Consider the following 22,644-nt stretch of genomic DNA (forward strand, 5'->3'; position numbering starts at 1 on the left):
CTTTGTTATCGTGATGAAGATTTGGACATAAACATGTATATGTAACCATATGATTTTATTCAATCTATATAAAACACTAACGTTGAAATCATGCTTGAACACTGTGTGAAATTTTGTGCAAACGCGTGTTCTTTTAAACTCTTCCTCATGTCCTTTGTGTCCACCAGAATGTATTTATTACCTGATCGATTGTGATTATGGCTATCCAGCTCACATTCTACACGTTGGGTACATGTATTCAATACCTTCGATATATCCATTTGCTTGTCAAAATAATTCATTCCGTACATAGAATTATGCGTTCCCATTTGTACATACGATGAATGGTGGGCTTTCTCTGTTAATTGAATTTTACTCTATGCTATATGCAGCCGACCAATCCAGTACACGTTGAATTACGTTATGTATATACCTTCGCGACAGGTAAATATAAGTTGTATTCGATATGTACAATGTGAAATCGTTCCACGCGCACAAGGAGACTCACTGAAAAATCATTAAAGGTAGTCCCACACATAAAACGTAAGGTCGATGGCACACTATGGAGTAAGAGGAGAGTACGTTCGCATTGCTTACCTGCACAGTGAATGTGTCATTGTTTAATAAACATGGCGGACACCTTTTGGATTAACAGATATTTTGGACTGTTATTGCTGTTTACCAACCAGATACTTCAAGGTAAAATATATACCCATTTATCAATGGCATAATGATTGATATTATTTAACGTCTTTACAGAAAACGACATGCAAAATAGATCCGAAGAGGAAGGTATATCCATCTAGACATGAACATTTTAACACTGGCTTTGTGAATATATTGATTATATCAGTAACGATATAATATCATAATGTTAGGATAAATGTCCTTCATGTATTCTTAGATAGTTATAAAAAGTGTCGTTGTTTTTTTTTCAGCTAAAGCAGCTTGTACGTTTCCGACCGATTTCCAAAACACATGGACGACAAATTCAAGAGGAACATGGACAGTAAACAGTTCCTATATCAGCAACTTCCAGACAACAATGACAACTTCCGGTAACACGCTTTACACCATGAGTTGTCAGGAAGTATACAGTGGTTATTATGTACTGAAGTAAGTTATTTATACATGTTTTAACACCACAGTGGTAATCTGTAGTAAGTTATGATAGACTTGTTGGGTGTTAATTAAAGAAATGTTAAAAACATGTTAAAATGATTATGGTTCGAAGTATATTATACTTCTGACCGAATAAAATTACGACTTCATAACATCTTTTTATGATTATTGTGTATTTGTATGTGACTTATATACCATGATGTTTCTCTTTCTATTTTTATAAATTCTTAGCAAGGACCACAATGCATATCAAAATATTTAGTAAATGAATGGTACCTAATTTTTTTAACAGACCTATAACAGCAAGTCTACAATTAACAATAAATATTTTCAGATTGATTTAAGTTCAATCTCTCTATATAGGTCAGAAGAATTGTTTAACACCACGGACAACGTCTACACATGTCTGTACCTCGGACAGCAGTCTTCTACCAAATACATTTATTCCCTCCTCACAAGTAAGTTTACCCCCTCGTCTATACGGATTATATATCTCTATATTTCTCTTGCATCGTGTGGTGGAATGCGACATTGATGAAAGTTTGATCTGGATAGCACAGAATAGTTTAAGATGATATCTCTTCTTGACACTGTCAGAATAAGCGTTCTATGTGTTATTGGTTATCATCAATAATTTCAATTAAATTTCATTCTGACTTAGACAAACTTACCGAATTTACCAACCATGTTTATTTTCTGTACTTGGTTGAGTGTTTTGAGTTGATTTGACTTGCCTACCTGCCTAATTGGTATATGATATAAACAGTATATATCTGTGTCTCGTTTCAGACCTACAGACTGTTGCCACGAGTGTGACAGAGCGTGTTATCACTTCCGCTACATCATTGACAGGTAGCGCCGTCTGTGATGACACTGAGTATACGACATCCGGGGAGAGAACCTACGTTGCTTTATTATCAGGTGACATTTTGTCGTAAAGATTCCGTGCACTGGGTGACACTTTCATTTTACAATTTATTTGATATTACATTAATCACAAATCTTTGGTTTAATCAACATATTAGTATGAAAACTAATGAGTAAAAAGTTGTTGAATAGGCAACTGACCTGAAATTGGCATAATTTTATTATTTTGTTGCGACGTTACATGTATAGCGATATAGGGTGTCTAGTAGATAATCTTCAGATTAGAGCAATCCATGGACATAGATTCGATGCAATAGGGACAACCAGAATAATAAGACAGACGACATTTTGATACATGTATATAATGTTATACAGGTTCGGAATCCCAGGGTAAGACTTCGTGCCCTGACGTACTACAGAGTACCTTCACGTACATAGGCACGACCTGTAACAGCACGTCCCTGGACATCTGTACCGATACCGGTACCCTCACATTCAACACGGACCTGTGTTCTCAGTCCATGATGTACTCACGTGAGTTTGATTTCGTCCACTTTCTCACTTAATACAGATGTGCAATGTATCACTTAATGAATTAATAACATCCAGCCCAGTGACGTCAGTGTGTGTTGTTCTAGTTATGTTGTGGTTTGCTGGTCCAGTCCAGTGACGTCAGTGTGTGTTGTTCTAGTTATGTTATGGTTTACTGGTCCAGTCCAGTGACGTCAGTGTGTGTTGTTCTAGTTATGTTATGGTTTGCTGGTCCAGTCCAGTGACGTCAGTGTGTGTTGTTCTAGTTATGTTATGGTTTGCTGGTCCAGTCCAGTGACGTCAGTGTGTGTTGTTCTAGTTATGTTGTGGTTTGCTGGTCCAGTCCAGTGACGTCAGTGTGTGTTGTTCTAGTTATGTTATGGTTTGCTGGTCCAGTCCAGTGACGTCAGTGTCTGTTGTTCTAGTTATGTTATGGTTTGCACGTCCATTTCAGTGACGTCAGTGTGTGTTGTTCTAGTTATGTTATGGTTTGCTGGTCCAGTCCAGTGACGTCAGTGTGTGTTGTTCTAGTTATGTTGTGGTTTACAGATCCAGTCCAGTGACGTCAGTGTGTGTTGTGTTAGTTATGTTGTGGTTTGCAGGTCCAGTCCAGTGACGTCAGTGTTTGTTGTTCTAGTTATGTTGTGGTTTACAGATCCAGTCCAGTGACGTCAGTGTGTGTTGTGTTAGTTATGTTGTGGTTTACAGATCCAGTCCAGTGACGTCAGTGTTTGTTGTTCTAGTTATGTTGTGGTTTGTAGGTCCAGTCCAGTGACGTCAGTGTGTGTTGTTCTAGTTATGTTGTGGTTTACAGATCCAGTCCAGTGACGTCAGTGTTTGTTGTTCTAGTTATGTTGTGGTTTACATATCCAGTCCAGTGACGTCAGTGTGTGTTGTTCTAGTTATGTTGTGGTTGTTGGCAGATCCAGTCCAGTGACGTCAGTGTGTGTTGTTAGTTACAATGTATGTTTTGGTTTGCAGGTCCAGTCCAGTGACGTCAGTATGTGTTGTGTTAGTTATGTTATGGTTGGCAGGTCCAGTCCAGTGACGTCAGTATGTGTTGTTTTAGTTATGTTATGGTTGGCAGGTCCAGTCCAGTGACGTCAGTGTGTGTTGTTCTAGTTATGTTGTGGTTTGCTGGTCCAGTCCAGTGACGTCAGTGTGTGTTGTGTTAGTTACAATGTATGTTGTGGTTTGCAGGTCCAGTCCAGTGACGTCAGTATGTGTTGTTCTAGTTATGTTGTGGTTTGCAGATCCAGTCCAGTGACGTCAGTGTGTGTTGTTCTAGTTATGTTGTGGTTTACAGATCCAGTCCAGTGACGTCAGTGTGTGTTGTGTTAGTTACAATGTATGTTGTGGTTTGCAGGTCCAGTCCAGTGACGTCAGTGTGTGTTGTTCTAGTTATGTTGTGGTTGTTGGCAGATCCAGTCCAGTGACGTCAGTGTGTGTTGTTAGTTACAATGTATGTTGTGGTTTGCAGGTCCAGTCCAGTGACGTCAGTATGTGTTGTGTTAGTTATGTTATGGTTGGCAGGTCCAGTCCAGTGACGTCAGTATGTGTTGTTTTAGTTATGTTATGGTTGGCAGGTCCAATCCAGTGACGTCAGTGTGTGTTGTTCTAGTTATGTTGTGGTTGTTGGCAGATCCAGTCCAGTGACGTCAGTGTGTGTTGTGTTAGTTACAATGTATGTTGTGGTTTGCAGGTCCAGTCCAGTGACGTCAGTGTGTGTTGTTCTAGTTATGTTGTGGTTTACAGATCCAGTCCAGTGACGTCAGTGTGTGTTGTGTTAGTTACAATGTATGTTGTGGTTTGCAGGTCCAGTCCAGTGACGTCAGTATGTGTTGTTTTAGTTATGTTATGGTTGGCAGGTCCAGTCCAGTGACGTCAGTGTTTGTTGTTCTAGTTATGTTGTGGTTTACAGATCCAGTCCACTGACGTCAGTGTGTTGTTCTAGTTATGTTGTGGTTGTTGGCAGATCCAGTCCAGTGACGTCAGTGTGTGTTGTTCTAGTTATGTTGTGGTTTGCAGCATTTTTACATATTACGTACCAATATGAGAATTATTATATGATAATTTATATTTTGTTTGGTTATATAATGACAGTGGATAGCAAACGGAAATTAACATATTGTAACCGCTGAAACATTTCTGTTTTTTACAGAGAACGGGACCTTGTATTGTGTAAACTCCGTGTTGACAAGTGGGTACTACTACGTCACGTTGTACAATAATGACCCTACGACCCCTGATGGCGTCACATACTTCCAGTTCTCATGTTTAGTAAGTACTTGGTAGTCCAGGCAGTGTGAGGTAATGGTGGTAGTATATAAAATTATATTTACATTTGGATGGCAAAGCCATGATATAAACAAACTAAACAAATTTGCAGTCTATGAGAGTATAACTGACACCCAAAGCGTGACACCATTCTATGCATAACTGACACCCAAATCGTGCATTCGGGTGTTATTCATACGCGACCGGATCCCCCGGAACTACTTGCAACCAATGTAAACAAATAGCATCTTATCATTGCTCATCATGCTATCGGATAGAGTACGAGACCAGAAAACAAATCTTAAAATGTAAAACGAAAATAAAGGTAAGAATGGTTAACAATCACGAAAATGGAAATAAAACAAGATTATTTAATAAACACATATGTTGACAGATATTTGTTCCGGGGCCAGAGTGGAAAATCATTACACACCACATTGTTTGCGCGTCACCGCCATCCAGTGTTTGAATGACAAAAATTTTGAAACCCGACACATCATGTTAATGTCAAATCATAAGAACGAGGCTTTTCTCCGGTCGTACTATAGAACAGATTCTTCTTCACAAAAGAAAGCATCAAGTGGTGCATTATCGTGTCTAACGCATCCTAAACTTGAAACGGCCATGGTACCCGTCACAAGCAACGTTGTCGCTGAAGCTCGTCTAACTCCCTCGACCACTGTCACTTCTCTCATTGGTCGTATCCCTGACACCGGTGCTGTTGTAGCTACTATAAACTGTAATCAGGTTTCCATGCAATCAAAGAACGTGTTAACATCTGGTTTTTTGGCGAATTCCACTTTCTCCCACTGCACATTCAACTTTCATAGCTAAACTCTGTCAATGCTGTCAGCCGTTGCCTGCGCGTGGTGATGGGTGAAATTTCCATCCGCATAATTGTTCCGGATGGTAAATTAAAAAAAAAATCCGAAATCGTTAACAAACTGAATAATTCATCCGTATATTCTGAAATACTGACTACCAATATTATTGATATTGTTATTAAAATATCTGATGATGTTTTCAGTATGTTTTTAATTATTTCCATGCACTATTTTTTTTATTTTATTTTTGCCAATCAGCACGTGAATCACAATAGGCTGTTCAATTTGTTGACCTCTGACAATGGAAACGTCGGTAAAAGTTAGATTTCAAATTATAATGAAAATTAAAGTTGAAATCGAAAAGAAACTAATATAGAAAACGTAAATATAAGCATTAAACTGTCTTTTTATGGATTATATGGTCTATATAGACCATATAATCCATAAAAAGACAGTTTAATGCTTAAATAACTGTCAATATTAAACAAAAAATCATCTGAATTTACTATATATATATAACTTGTTAGAAAATGATAAATAGTCGGTCAGAGAAATCTGAGCATCTTTATATGGTACTGAAGAACCTTATCCGAATTTTGACTTGCTGTTTTCGAATAGCATGTAATGATAAAAGAGAACTGTCTTTATCTGTAGTTGTGTTATACCCAGGTAGAATAGGTAAGGGCTCTCTTCATCGACCAGCAGACAAAAGACCAATTAGGTGAAGTCATTCCAGGAGGTTATAGCGATAATTGTATATATAAACTCTCCGTTAACATGAGGTTATAGCGATAATTGTATATATAAACTCTCCGTTAACAGGAGGTTATAGCGATAATAGTATATATAAACTCTCCGTGAACTAGAGGTTATAGCGATAATTGTATATATAAACTTTCTGTTAACATGAGGTTATAGCGATAATAGTATATATAAACTCTCCGTTAACAGGAGGTTATAGCGATAATTGTATATATAAACTCTCTGTTAACATGAGGTTATAGTGATAATAGTATATATAAACTCTCCGTTAACATGAGGTTATAACGATAATTGTATATATAAACTCTCCGTTAACAGGAGGTTATAGCGATAATTGTATATATAAACTCTCTGTTAACATGAGGTTATAGTGATAATTGTATATATAAACTCTCCGTTAACAGGAGGTTATAGCGATAATTGTATATATAAACTCTCCGTGAACTAGAGGTTATAGCGATAATTGTAAATATAAACTCTTCGTTAACATGAGGTTATAGCGATAATTGTATATATAAACTCTTCGTTAACATGAGGTTATAGCGGTAATAGTATATATAAACTCTCCGTTAACATGAGGTTATAGCGATAATTGTATATATAAACTCTCCGTTAACATGAGGTTATAGTGATAATAGTATATATAAACTCACCGTTAACATGAGGTTATAGCGATAATTGTATATATAAACTCTCCGTTAACATGAGGTTATAGCGATAATTGTATATATAAACTCTCCGTTAACATGAGGTTATAACGATAATAGTATACGTATATAAATTCTCTGTTAACATGAGGTTATAGCGGTAATAGTATATATAAACTCTCTATTAACAGGAGGTTATAGCGATAATTGTATATATAAACTCTCCGTTAACATGAGGTTATAGTGATAATAGTATATATAAACTCTCCAATAACATGAGGTTATAGCGATAATTGTATATATAAACTCTCTGTTAACATGAGGTTATAGCGATAATAGTATATATAAAATCTCCGTTAACAGGAGGTTATAACGATAATAGTATATATAAACTCACCGTTAACATGAGGTTATAACGATAATAGTATATATAAACTCTCTGTTAACATGAGGTTATAGCGATAATTGTATATATAAACTCTCCGTTAACATGAGGTTATAGTGATAATAGTATATATAAACTCTCCGTGAACTAGAGGTTATAGCGATAATTGTATATATAAACTCTCCGTTAACATGAGGTTATAGTGATAATTGTATATATAAACTCTCCGTGAACAGGGGTTTTATAGCGATAATTGTATATAAAACTCTCCTTTTACATGAGGTTATAGCGATAATTGTTATATAAAACTCTCCTTTAAAACAGGGAGGTTATAGCGATAATTGTATATATAACCTCACCGTTAACAGGAGGTTATAGCGATAATAGTATATATAAGCTCTCCGTTAACATGAGGTTATAACGATAATTGTATATATAAACTCACCGTTAACATGAGGTTATAGCGATACTAGTATATATAAACTCTCTATTAACATGAGGTTATAGCGATAATTGTATATATAAACTCTCCGTTTACATGAGGTTATAGCGATAATTGTATATATAAACTCTCCGTTTACAGGTGCTGTTCAGTACCGGTACGTATGTCCTGATGAGCGTCAGTCCTATGGAATGTCAGTCCGGACAGAACCCTCTGATAGTGCCCTCTGGTGGTTACATCACGTCATTACAGAACGACCAATCCTGTGAGTAGTCATGTACATATATGTCACGTGATGTTCTAGATAATTATGGTATGATATTCTGGCTCATTGTATAGGTACATGACGTGCTAATTATACATTATTGTGTAGGTATATGACGTATATGTACGTGACGTATTGATTAATTGTGTGGTAGATGACGTAATGGCTTATTTTGTGGGTGTGGTAACGTAATGACTTATTGTGTAGGTGAGGAAACGTAATGACTTATTGTGTAGGTGAGGTAACGTAATGACTTATTGTGTAGGTGAGGTAACGTAATGACTTATTGTGTAGGTGAGGTAACGTAATGACTTAGTGTGTAGGTGTGATAACGTAATGACTTATTGTGTAGGTGTGGGGTAACGTAATGACTTAGTGTGTAGGTGAGGTAACGTAATGACTTACTGTGTAGGTGTGATAACGTAATGACTTATTGTGTAGGTGTGAAACGTAATGACTTACTGTGTAGGTGTGGTAACGTAATGACTTATTGTGTAGGTGTGGTAACGTAATGACTTATTGTGTAGGTGTGGTAACGTAATGACTTACTGTGTAGGTGTGATAACGTAATGACTTATTGTGTAGGTGTGGGGTAACGTAATGACTTACTGTGTAGGTGAGGTAACGTAATGACTTATTGTGTAGGTGTGGTAACGTATATTGGGTAGATGCGTGACGTGGTGTTACTTGTGTATATGTTATAACCCCTATGATAATAATATGTATATATCAGATAATCATAAATGATACAATATATACTAGCACCTGACACGTACTGTTAATGCGTATGCGAGTACATATACATGTAAATTGATTAAAATACGTTTATATATATATGATTTCACATAAGTGCATGTATTAGTATTTCAAAGTAATTGCGTTTTCTTTTCATTTTCTTTCAGCAAGCTGTTGTAAGTATGCAAGTTGTTTCCTTAACGCCTATTCAAACGACTGATAATCTATATAAGACATAGGTGAAGAAAGAGGTCTGCGAATATACACAATGTATACATCGTTTGTCTTACAGAATACAAACGACTAATAATCTATATCAAATATAAGTGAAGAAAGAGGTCTGCGAATATACATATATCGTTTGTCTTTCAGTATACAAATTTATCAGATAATAGTTCATACCCTTTTTGTTTGCAAATTTATGACATACATTGAATTGTACCTTATGATTATCACAGGAAACACTCATATTGAGACATTTTGTAATCTAAGTTGTGCCAACATTTTTGACAGACACGGCACCTACTGAAGAGGAGAGTATAAAGACAACACTGATCATTGCGGCTGTGGTGCTGGGCGTGGTTTGTTGTATCCTCATTGCCGTCGTTATCATTTGTATATACAAATACAACAAAATCGGAAAGAGGAGGAAGAGATCTGGAAGGCTCATTCATTGAAAATATCCCATTTTAAAAATGGATACCACATCTGTTTACTGTTTAACATACACTTCTGACATTTTTGTTTACATTTCTTGATCGTAGGAACAGCAAACGAACAAGACTTTTGATCATTAACATTTAATTTACAATTCTACACGGTCAATAGATAGTTTGATTGATAGCTGGAACGGATGGAGATTTCATACAGCAATATTTAATCGGATTATAACTATTGGCGCCTTGACAATCGGTTTTCTATGACACTCTAAACTAACATAAATATTTAAATCACTGTCAATGTCTGCTCTGCTGCTCAATATATACATGTATATAAAATGCACTGAATAAAAGCAACGTATTCATATAAAATAGTGGATTTGTCAATTTGTTTGTCATAAATAATCACGGTAATCTAAACATGTTTGGGTTTACCCTAACCTTAGTCATATGTCCACGTGTGATCACATGACTTTAAAAACATATGTGTCGCATAATAAGATGAATTAATCCATGTTGCTGCGTACAAAACAGTTGCGTTGTTTAAGGAACTAAATGGAGACACACACATCGAAATATAAGTAGTGCAACAAAATTAATTCCAAACCAGCAGATTGATATCACTAAACGTCAACAGTCGAAAAACGGTAAACCATCAATGATACAGGAATCATTTATTAAAACAAAACTGATATTATTGCGAATAAGATCGATAACGGGTCTAGATGACATCTTTTGAGTATCCAGTAATATTGATATGAATTAGATCAATAATGGGTCTGGATGACATCTTTTGAGTATCCAGTAATATTGATATGAATTAGATCGATAATGGGTCTGGATGACATCTTTTGAGTATCCAGTAATATTGATATGAATTTGATCAATAATGGGTCTGGATGACATCTTTTGAGTATCCAGTAATATTGATATGAATTAGATCGATAATGGGTCTAGATTACATATATTGAGTATCCAGTAATTCTGATATGAATTAGATCGATAATGGGTCTGGATGACATAGATTTAGTATCCAGTGTAGGTGATGTATTTCTGGTAGAACATCCCGACTTTGGCGTCATTCACAAGATTAAGGTATCAGGTTAAACAATGAAAATGATTTGCGAATCAGAAAAAAGATTATACCGTTTAAGGACATGAACAATAACGATGAGTATGTATATGGTAGAAATACGCTGCGCTCTGGCAAATCATCTCGATGACCAAGAGGCGTAAAACAGGCTAACAAAGGTAATTACTGTGCTGGCAGTATGATAAATATCCGGGTGGGTTCACATGGTAGTCATTGAATGTTAATATCAACTTACATCATGATAGCCACAGAGACGGTGAACAAGTTAACTATCAATATATAATATAATGTACCTGTAAATATCGGACATTGGGCTTTCACGTAAGTCAGTACATCTTGGGAGCTCGACACTGTGCACTCTGTACCGTCGACAATTTGAAACATGGATGATCAGATAGAAAAAAACAACTAACAGCTTGAGAGCGATATTGAAAACTTGTTGACTATATACATATATAAGCCTGTGGTAATCTTTATTGTAACATATACATTTATGGTTTATTTTGTTTTAAAATCAAGGACATGCCAGGTTTTGGAAGCCTTTACACAGTTTGTATTCATTTGTACCCTGATAATCATCCCGAAATGAAGTTTATTTGAAAACTGCCTCCTACATGATATAATCAAACGAATACAGACCCTTTAAGTAGCTAACACGTCTTCATTTGTCTATCTGAAATGTTACTCTAGAAGATTAATTTACATTAAGTGAAATTTTCTATCGTTACATTAAATAATCACCAAGTATTTAAAACAAATAATGTTGTGAAAACGAGTTCCATGTTACTACCACAGTTTTAAACAAAGGGCACAATTGTGTATCACGTTATCAACATTGAAACTGTCATCCCCATATTAGGCGTTTCTCGTTTACATTGTTAATCAGGACAAATTGCTTGTCAGACAATCACGTCTTATTAGTTACGTCATCTATTGTGTATCATTGGTCCAAACAGCATTTCGCAGTATATCGTTAAAACTATATTTAGATGCTGACATCAATACTTTCATCATTAACTTTTTAAATATGCCTTGTAAACATATTTTAAACATAAACGATTAACAGCTTACATGTTAATGCATAGACATTTTACGTTTTAGGGATTGCTGGTCCCAAATATTCAACGTCACAATAATACATTGCCATATGATTAGACACAAAGGAGAATCTATTCGTTCCTGAATTCCAGAATGTACATTCCAGGCAATCAAAAAAAAAAGAAAAAATTCCACTTTTAAAAAAAAATTAATAGTATAGATGCAAACAAATCAAACTCACGACAATGCAAGAGAACCTAAGACACGGGTTTGGCGAGTATAGCCTTGACGAGCAAGGCTCTTTATCGCTTAAGTAATTTTTTTAATCTTAAGTAAATGGATCAACAATCTTACGACAAAGATAAACAAACCATGAATCAATTTGTGATTATGATAAGACAATGACGTATCACTACGAACCTCCAGAATGGGCAGGAAGGCATGTCGGTTATTCTTAGCATACTTGTTCGAAGAGGCCGGGAACATAAGTTTAATTCAATCTAATTCAATTCAATTCAATTAATTCAATTCAATTCAATATTCAATTCAATTCAATTCAATTCAATTCAATTCAATTCAATTCAAACTTTATTTATAGTCGGTACATATTATAACATGTCAACATTAGCTCTAATGAGCTATTAAAACCGACTCAAACAATAAAAGACATGCACAGATACAAAATAAATAAAAATAAATAAAACATTAAAAGTATACAAGTGTATTTACCTGATTGTGAGTTTTAAAAAAATGTTTTGGAATTTAAAATATTGTAAAATTGTAAAAACAGATAATAGCAGAAAATAATCTTTAGATATAGCAGTAGCACTTAACAATATGTATATCAAACATTAAGCATTACATGTAATAAAAATTAAAATAAGTAAAGCCAAACACTAAATGGAAGCTTTACATTCGGAGCAGCTGATCACGTTTCGCGCCTTCGATGTACACTCTGGACTATATACAGAACGGAAACATCCGATTATGGTCAGACTACAATTTAGTTACTTCCTTCTACACACAGTAGACCTATTCTTTCCCGATTCAATGTGGATTGTTCGGTTTTGAATAAAATGGAAATTGTTTTTGTTTTGTTACGAATCCTGCATTCTTTTTAAAGGTAAGGCTGCAGTTAATGTTTTATTCAAAATATTTTCATACTCCCTGCAGTTCATTGCCATCTATTGCGCCAATCAAAACTGAAAATGCTCTGTCCATATAACAACGGTTGTCTCCCTTCTGACAACATACTGATGATCTGTACGGCATTGTGCTTAAAGCCATATCCATATTTACAAAGGAAAACCTATATCCCTCGTTCAATTATTGAATTCTAATATGCATGAGCATTCATTGACTGCCAGTAGGTACGTTTGTAGGAACAAAAAGCTTCTTTATCATTACTATTGACTGTACCTCTAGCCCTGCCCGATATCTATGTCACACCGGACACGCCGCTTCCGTACAAACGAGGAGGGGCTATTCGGGGCAAATACTGGACAATTATATGACTCGCAGAAATAAGCATTGATTTCTTAACATTGCCAGACAGTATTGTTAAACGATTCAAATAGGCATTGAAGAGCACTTTGCTTCCATGTTTTCATTTGACCATGAAAAGAAACGTTATAGGAATTTGTTAATCATTCGATTGATTTAGTAGGATAGTAATTATACTGAAACCACAAACTACCAACAGGCGATGTTAGGGCCACCACAAACCGCCTACTGCTGATGTTATAGACTATCAATACGTGTGATCCAGTGCCTCATACCGTGCAACAAACACGTACTCAGAGTGCGTCACTAATCGTTCCACTTAATTAACAGAAACATGAAAAAGTTTTTAAATTTCAAATTCACCTCTAACTGTGTTCTGTATACATTAATCCGCTCTCCTGCTCAGAGCTTTGGAGCGTTAAACAAAGCCAATAATAGATTATGATATTAATCACAGCTAGAAATTCATTTCACAATTAGAAAAGGTGAGAGTTTAAATGTCCACAGTATAAGGTGTATTGGCCGTTCTGTTGAGCGTGATCGTAGGTAAGGACGGGTCTATCCTAGACATACTGCCAACCCCTTACACTATAGGCATATCGCCAGCTTCTCACAGCCAATCGAGAGCAGTCTCGCGCGCTCTCACATACTGGGAGTTTACCTGCCGCACACCTTAGAGCTAAGCCTCACCTGTCTGCTGCGGTATTATGTAGTCTCTATAGTGATACGTCACCTGTGGCAAGCTATTTATAGTATCGCGCGGAGAACGCGAGCCTAGGTTTGTACATACGCAAAAAATGACCGAAGAAGAGACGTAAGAGTTTGATTTGAAAAAGTTTAATTATTACGCTTTGGTGCTCTTCTGTCGGACTTATCATCTAAAATGTGGACAAGGATTTCCTTATCTACCCTCATCCTGTGGATTCTGTCATCGGAACAATATGTTGGTAAGTCCAACTTGTTGACGCAAATATTATTTTCTTATATAGATTTAATATCAGATAGTGTGTGTTTCTGTCAATGTTTATTTGTCTAGAAGGTCCCCGATATTTATCGGCTATATCACCCATTAACTAGAGATTTATGTAGGACTAGATGGCTTTATCACAATAGATCAGTGTATTCAATCCAATATAAACCTGGGTTCGTTCACATGATAATTAAGTAAAGGATAATGCGATTTACCGTACAGGTAACCAAGGAATCCTGATTGTTATTGACAGAAGTATGGCTATTTAAACTTCAAAAGATGAATTCTTGATTGCGTAATGTTACCATCCTCCATAGCACATTACGTTGTTCACTCGTAGTAAAAGGTAACTGTGTGAGGACGGTTTTAAACCTGTAGGTAATCCACACACAAATCTTATCTCTTCAGTCTACCTCTGTCACATCTCTATCATTTAGTTTATCACTGTCACATCTCTATCATTTAGTTTATCACTGTCCCATCTCTATCATTTAGTTTATCTCCGTCACATCTCTATCATTTAGTTTATCACTGTCCCATCTCTATCATTTAGTTTATCTCCGTCACATCTCTATCATTTAGTTTATCTCCGTCACATCTCTATCATTTAGTTTATCACTGTCCCATCTGTATCATTTAGTTTATCACTGTCGTATCTCTATCATTTAGTTTATCTCCGTCACATCTCTATCATTTAGTTTATCTCCGTCACATCTCTATCATTTAGTTTATCTCCGTCACATCTCTATCATTAGTTTATCACTGTAACATCTCTATTATTTAGTTTATCTCCGTCACATCTCTATCATTAGTTTATCACTGTAACATCTCTATTATTTAGTTTATCTCCGTCACATCTCTATCATTTAGTTTATCTCCGTCACATCTCTATCATTAGTTTATCACTGTCACATCTCTATCATTTAGTTTATCACTGTAACATCTCTATCATTTAGTTTATCACTGTCCCATCTCTATCATTTAGTTTATCACTGTCACATCTCTATCATTTAGTTTATCACTGTCCCATCTCTATCATTAGTTTATCACCGTCACATCTCTATCATTTAGTTTATCACTGTCCCATCTCTATCATTTAGTTTATCACTGTCACATCTCTATCATTTAGTTTATCACTGTAACATCTCTATCATTTAGTTTATCACTGTAACATCTCTATCATTTAGTTTATCAATGTCACATCTCTATCATTTTGTTTATCACTGTCGTATCTCTATCATTTAGTTTATCACTGTCGTATCTCTATCATTTAGTTTATCACTGTCCCATCTCTATCATTTAGTTTATCACTGTAACATCTCTATCCTTTAGTTTATCACTGTCGTATCTCTATCATTTAGTTTATCACTGTCCCATCTCTATCATTTAGTTTATCACTGTCACATCTCTATCATTTAGTTTATCACTGTCCCATCTCTATCATTAGTTTATCACCGTCACATCTCTATCATTTAGTTTATCACTGTCCCATCTCTATCATTTAGTTTATCACTGTCACATCTCTATCATTTAGTTTATCACTGTAACATCTCTATCATTTAGTTTATCACTGTAACATCTCTATCATTTAGTTTATCAATGTCACATCTCTATCATTTTGTTTATCACTGTCGTATCTCTATCATTTAGTTTATCACTGTCGTATCTCTATCATTTAGTTTATCACTGTCCCATCTCTATCATTTAGTTTATCACTGTAACATCTCTATCCTTTAGTTTATCACTGTCGTATCTCTATCATTTAGTTTATCACTGTCACATCTCTATCATTTAGTTTATCACTGTCCCATCTCTATCATTTAGTTTATCACTGTCCCATCTCTATCATTTAGTTTATCTCCGTCACATCTCTATCATTTAGTTTATCACTGTCGTATCTCTATCATTTAGTTTATCACTGTCACATCTCTATCATTTAGTTTATCACTGTCACATCTCTATCATTTAGTTTATCACTGTCGTATGTCTATCATTTAGTTTATCACTGTCACATCTCTATCATTTAGTTTATCACTGACCCATCTCTATCATTTAGTTTATCACTGTCCATCTCTATCATTTAGTTTATCACTGTCGTATCTCTATCATTTAGTTTATCTCCGTCACATCTCTATCATTAGTTTATCACTGTCACATCACTATCATTTAGTCTATCACTCTCACATCTCTATCATTTAAATCATCATCGTAGCATCTCTATCATTTAATTATCATATCAGCTGGACGTTGATAAATTCAATTTACTCTTTTTTCAGAATAATTCAAATAGAATCTAGAAATGGTTTTTCTTGTACACTCATGTAAACCTAAGTGAATACTGAGACGATATGTATAGCAAATCCACAAAAGATTCAACGGCATATAGTTGACGGTTTTGCATTTTCCGTGATTCCAGGAGGAATGTGTAATTCAGTGAGAGTGCAGATTGATATCATGATATATATAAATAAGAGGTATTCACACTGATCAAATTACATGTCAGGATATATCGGTAATACTTGTCCATGTGGTCACGTGACGGAGTATTTCAATAATAGGCGTTCACGTTCATGTGGTCATGTGAGGAAATATTTCAGTAGTAGGTGTTCAGGTTTATGTTGTCAAAAAATGCCGAGGCATTTAAGTTGTAGCTTTCAATATATAAGTAGTCAATTTAAATGCGATATTTCTAGCTAAGTACGAAATGAAACTTCTGATTAAGCCAGGTAGATCTGTTTACAACATTGCGTAATAATTAATTTTATATGTACGAAACCGTTAAAAAATCGTGTTTTTCGTTTTCTTGATGTTTGTTTTTTGTACAAATTGGATTTAATATGAATAGCAATTGCATTACAAGACAAGAAATTATGTATGGTATGTTTACATAACATTCAAAGCAACAAGTTCTGAAAAAATACCATTCGCGGAAAAAATAAAACTATAAAAGAAATCGTGATATTGCATATGTACTAAGTGACAGAGAAAAGCAAGTTACTGACAGAAACGGCAATCATAAAGTGTCAATGAAAATGTTTACGTTAGCAAGATAACAAAGGATACATTAAGAACAGATCCCATCAAAACTCTTTAATTTACCTGTTAAAGATAAAACCGAATATCTCTAGCTATTTACATTTCCATCTAAATGACGTAAGCTGGCAAATGCCACACCTTGTGCGTTGACCCCACTGTTACAGTATTGGCCTCTCGACTAAGGATAGTGTCTGTATAGGTTTAGCCTTTAATATGTTAAGGTAGTTCACTGGTGCATATATCACGCCACTGACCGGTAATCCGTTGAAGTAGAACCTGATTATTACCGTCTAAGCTTAAACTGAAATAAGAATGTTATAATGTTTACACAAATTAATAGAATTTCCATATTAATCTTATCAACATAATCATTCAGCTGAATTTAGTTAGTATTGATCAAATTTTAATGGAATACTACACCTATCAACTCACAGGTTTAAATGCTGGATTAAATCCTTCCTTAGAAAACATATATCTCTCCCAGTCGTTTAATCTTCACTAAGAACCTTATTACAAATATTTGTATACTGCAAAACTTTTTGACATTTTTCATTGTTCATTTTTTTCCGTCTTTTTCATTGACAACATCTCCAAACATTTGGATGCTGTATTAGACTTAAACAAGAATGACTGGCGGTAAACGTACACCATTCTTGGTGTTTATACAATACGTAATGCATATGTACCGGAACCTTGTGAGTGACACAAGTTTAATAATATTTCATAAATGTCACTGCTTCACAATAATTTCTTTGTTCCATGTCATTTTATTAAACAAACTTAAGTTGTGCTTAGTATAAATACATGCATAAATGATAAACGACTTTAGAATTAAAACACGTGATCTCTGGAACAACAAAATCGGGTACTTAACTAGGAAACGTCCGTAGCCTTCCTAGGTAAGGCTGCTTGCCATTCAGAACAATTTGTTCTCGTGTAAAATTAGACTGCATTACGAGAAGGTGTGTGTGGACCACAGACGATTGTACACCTGTAAAAGTCGCTGAATGTATTAGTACCGGGTGTGTGACTTCCTTATGTTTCATCGTCTATTACACTATAAAGATTCCATAACATGTACCTACATGTGTTCGACCTAATGTGGAGCTATTACTTACAATGCCAGATAGGAATATCGACAGTATTGCTCTGTTCCGATATCACATCTAAAAACAACAGCAGAATGTGTCATGTTTTCTATGTCTTAAATGACCACTATTTCAACACCATTTCTATCCCCTACAACGCTATGTTATCTACCTGGAATCGGAGCTCCTAAGTAATATAACCGTGCTAGATGTCGTACCCTTCAATATGTCACGCAATAGGTAATGGTTTGGTGTAAACTCTAAAATAAAATGCACATTGCTACTGAAAAGTAAAAATGTAATATCAGATTCAGGATGAAATGAAAATCTTATTTGAAAATAAGCATACATGCGAAAACGAGAAAGTGTAAAATCCAGTTGTGTATCACCGTATATAAAATGTTATTTCTTGAGATTTATCATTATAAAAATCTATTGTAGATATCTACCTATATTTTCTATTATTTACCATAGCAAAAATCATCTAAAATTTACTTTCACTATTATGTCCAACCACGTGTATCGAGATTGATTGAATGAGTACTTAAATATAACGGATACATGTCTTTATAGCCGAACCACTTAGATGGGAGAGAGCGTACAATTCTGATACGAAATGCTTCCTAGGGGTAGAGTAGATATCACGTTTGATTCCACTGATCCACCGTAAACACATGACAGTCGAACATAGCAGGCCTATTCTCCTTGATTTGGTATTACAATACAGTGAATTGTGTTCGGTTTGATAAAGGATCATATCTAATTAACTACCAATAGCTGCTCAATCTTAGAGGCTGAGCTCTTCATCCGGGATAATACGGTTCTCATCCTGGGTAACAGCCATATTTGAAATCAAATAATAACATCTAGTCTATACTCCCCGATGAAGGGCTAAGTCCGAAAGTTGATCATAAATGACCTTATCCAAAAAAAATCGTAATCAGATGAAATGAATAAGTATGCATTTCGGAATAATGGTCGTGTTTAATATAATAAAGAGATAGGCTACATTAATTAAAAATCACATAAATTCCTTTCTAAAAGCATAATGGACAACTTTAAAATACACAAACATATACTACATGTATATGAAAGACTAGAATCAGTATTAGAAGATTCAAAGGTAATGAGAATGTATAATGAAGTATCTATTAAGGCCAAATGATCAGATTATTTTGTATAATGGGTACATGCAATCGAGTTCTTATTAAGACAACAATACTTTTACAATTTCTCCCCTTAGATTCCTTCTCGCTGGTGTAGTAACATTAGTACACAAACGCTACCTTAAGTACCTTGTTTCGCAAACAGCTTTTGTTTGTTCTATATGTCAATTCTATTCATTACGATTTAATAAGGGAAACAGTAAGCCAAGTAAGAGCTACAATACAGGCTTCAGACACAATAATTCAGTTTGTTCAGACACAGTTATTAAGTCTGTTCGGAGAGAATTATCGATTCTGTTCAGACACAATAATTCAGTCTGTTCAGACACAACTATTCAGGCTGTTCAGACACAGTTATTCAAGCTTCAGCCACAGTTATTCAGTCTGTTCAGACATAGTCATTCAGTCTATTCAGACACAGTTATTCAGTCTGTTCAGACACATTCATTCAGTCTATTCAGACACAGTCATTCAGTCTGTTCAGACACAGTCATTCAGTCTGTTCAGACACAGTTATTCAGTCTATTCAGATACAGTTATTCAGTCTGTTTAGACACAGTTATTCAGTCTGTTCAGACACAGTTATTCAGTCTATTCAGACACAGTTATTCAGTCTATTCAGATACAGTCATTCAGTCTGTTCAGACACAGTCATTCAGTCTGTTCAGACACAGTTATCCAGTCTATTCAGATACAGTTATCCAGGCTGTTTAGATACAGTTATTCAGTCTGTTTAGACACAGTTATTCAGTCTATTCAGACACAGTCATTCAGTCTGTTCAGACACAGTCATTCAGTCTGTTCAGACACAGTTATTCAGTCTGTTCAGACACAGTTATTCAGTCTGTTCAGATACAGTTATTCAGTCTGTTTAGACACAGTTATTCAGTCTGTTCAGACACAGTTATTCAGTCTGTTCAGACACCGTTATTCAGTCTGTTTAGACACAGTTATTCAGTCTGTTCAGACACAGTTATTCAGTCTATTCAGATACAGTTATTCAGTCTGTTCAGACACAGTTATTCAGTCTGTTCAGACACCGTTATTCAGTCTATTCAGATACAGTCATTCAGTCTGTTCAGACACAGTTATTCAGTCTATTCAGATACAGTTATTCAGTCTGTTCAGACAGTTATTCAGACTGTTCAGACACAGTTATTCAGTCTGTTCAGACACCGTTATTCAGTCTGTTCAGACACCGTTATTCAGTCTGTTCAGCCACAGTTATTCAGTCTATTCAGACACAGTCATTCAGTCTATTCAGATACAGTTATTCAGTCTGTTTAGACACAGTTATTCAGTCTGTTCAGACACAGTTATTCAGTCTATTCAGACACAGTTATTCAGTCTATTCAGATACAGTCATTCAGTCTGTTCAGACACAGTTATCCAGTCTATTCAGATACAGTTATCCAGGCTGTTTAGATACAGTTATTCAGTCTGTTTAGACACAGTTATTCAGTCTGTTCAGACACAGTTATTCAGTCTGTTCAGATACAGTTATTCAGTCTGTTTAGACACAGTTATTCAGTCTGTTCAGACACAGTTATTCAGTCTGTTCAGACACCGTTATTCAGTCTGTTTAGACACAGTTATTCAGTCTGTTCAGACACAGTTATTCAGTCTATTCGGACACAGTTATTCAGTCTGTTCAGACACAGTTATTCAGTCTGTTCAGACACAGTTATTCAGTCTGTTCAGACACCGTTATTCAGTCTGTTTAGACACAGTTATTCAGTCTGTTCAGATACAGTTATTCAGTCTGTCCAGACACAGTTATTCAGTCTGTTCAGACACCGTTATTCAGTCTATTCAGATACAGTCATTCAGTCTGTTCAGACACAGTTATTCAGTCTATTCAGATACAGTTATTCAGTCTGTTCAGACAGTTATTCAGACTGTTCAGACACAGTTATTCAGTCTGTTCAGACACCGTTATTCAGTCTGTTCAGACACCGTTATTCAGTCTGTTCAGCCACAGTTATTCAGTCTATTCAGACACAGTCATTCAGTCTATTCAGACACAGTTATTCAGTCTGTTTAGTCACAGTTATTCAGTCTGTTCAGACACAGTTATTCAGTCTGTTCAGACACAGTTATTCAGTCTATTCAGATACAGTTATTCAGTCTGTTTAGACACAATAATTCAGTCTGTTCGGACACAGTTATTCAGTCTGTTCAGACACAGGTATTCAGTCTGTTTAGACACAGTTATTCAGTCTGTTCAGACACAGTCATTCAGTCTGTTCAGACACAGTCATTCAGTCTATTCAGACACAGTCATTCAGTCTATTCAGACACAGTTATTCAGTCTGTTCAGACACAGTTATTCAGTCTGTTTAGACACAGTTATTCAGTCTGTTCAGACACAACTATTCAGTCTGTTCAGACACAGTTATTCAGTCTGTTCAGACACAACTATTCAGTCTGTTCAGACACAGTTATTCTGTCTGTTTAGACACAGTTATTCAGTCTGTTCAGATACAACTATTCAGTCTGTTCAGACACAGTTATTCAGTCTGTTCAGACACAGTTATTCAGTCTGTTCGGACACAGTTATTCTGTCTGTTCAGACACAGTTATTCAGTCTGTTCAGATACAGTTATTCAGTCTGTTCAGACACAGTTATTCAGTCTGTTCAGACACAGTTATTCAGTCTGTTCAGATAGTAATTCAGGTTGTTCGGACACAGTTATTCAGTCTGTTCAGACACAGGTATTCAGTCTGTTTAGACACAGTTATTCAGTCTGTTCAGACACAGTCATTCAGTCTGTTCAGACACAGTCATTCAGTCTATTCAGACACAGTCATTCAGTCTATTCAGACACAGTTATTCAGTCTGTTCAGACACAGTTATTCAGTCTGTTTAGACACAGTTATTCAGTCTGTTCAGACACAACTATTCAGTCTGTTCAGACACCGTTATTCTGTCTGTTTAGACACAGTTATTCAGTCTGTTCAGACACAACTATTCAGTCTGTTCAGACACAGTTATTCAGTCTGTTCAGACACAGTTATTCAGTCTGTTCGGACACAGTTATTCTGTCTGTTCAGACACAGTTATTCAGTCTGTTCAGATACAGTTATTCAGTCTGTTCAGACACAGTTATTCAGTCTGTTCAGACACAGTTATTCAGTCTGTTCAGATAGTAATTCAGGTTGTTCAGACACAGTTATTCAGTCTGTTCAGATACAGTTATCCAGGCTGTTTAGATACAGTTATTCAGTCTGTTTAGACACAGTTATTCAGTCTGT

At 35.6% G+C, this 22,644-nt stretch overlaps 2 protein-coding genes across 10 annotated transcripts in view; both read left to right on the top strand.

Annotated features, from left to right (window-relative positions):
• The first annotated feature begins 401 nt into the window (after positions 1-401).
• Positions 402-9,870, top strand: LOC117328785. Its single transcript, XM_033886324.1, has 9 exons — positions 402-678; positions 918-1,095; positions 1,465-1,559; positions 1,891-2,022; positions 2,344-2,502; positions 4,661-4,779; positions 7,978-8,101; positions 9,004-9,012; positions 9,350-9,870. The coding sequence occupies exons 1-9, from the start codon at positions 588-590 to the stop codon at positions 9,511-9,513; spliced, it is 1,071 nt and encodes a 356-aa protein (XP_033742215.1). The 5' UTR covers positions 402-587; the 3' UTR covers positions 9,514-9,870.
• A 3,842-nt stretch (positions 9,871-13,712) lies between these two features.
• Positions 13,713-22,644, top strand: part of LOC117328786 (putative GPI-anchored protein pfl2) — a 48,375-nt gene continuing 39,443 nt past the window's right edge. For 3 of the 9 annotated variants that reach the window (XM_033886328.1, XM_033886330.1, XM_033886331.1), the window contains exon 1: positions 13,715-14,076. In XM_033886328.1, coding sequence (XP_033742219.1) covers positions 14,013-14,076 — 64 coding nt within the window. In that variant the 5' untranslated portion in view covers positions 13,715-14,012. Of the gene's footprint in view, positions 14,077-22,644 lie in introns of all 9 variants that reach the window. The other 6 variants (XM_033886325.1, XM_033886332.1, XM_033886329.1 and 3 more) reach the window with 5 other exon arrangements.

The sequence above is a fragment of the Pecten maximus genome, chromosome 6, assembly GCF_902652985.1.
Source record: "Pecten maximus chromosome 6, xPecMax1.1, whole genome shotgun sequence".
NCBI classification, from domain to species: domain Eukaryota; kingdom Metazoa; phylum Mollusca; class Bivalvia; order Pectinida; family Pectinidae; genus Pecten; species Pecten maximus.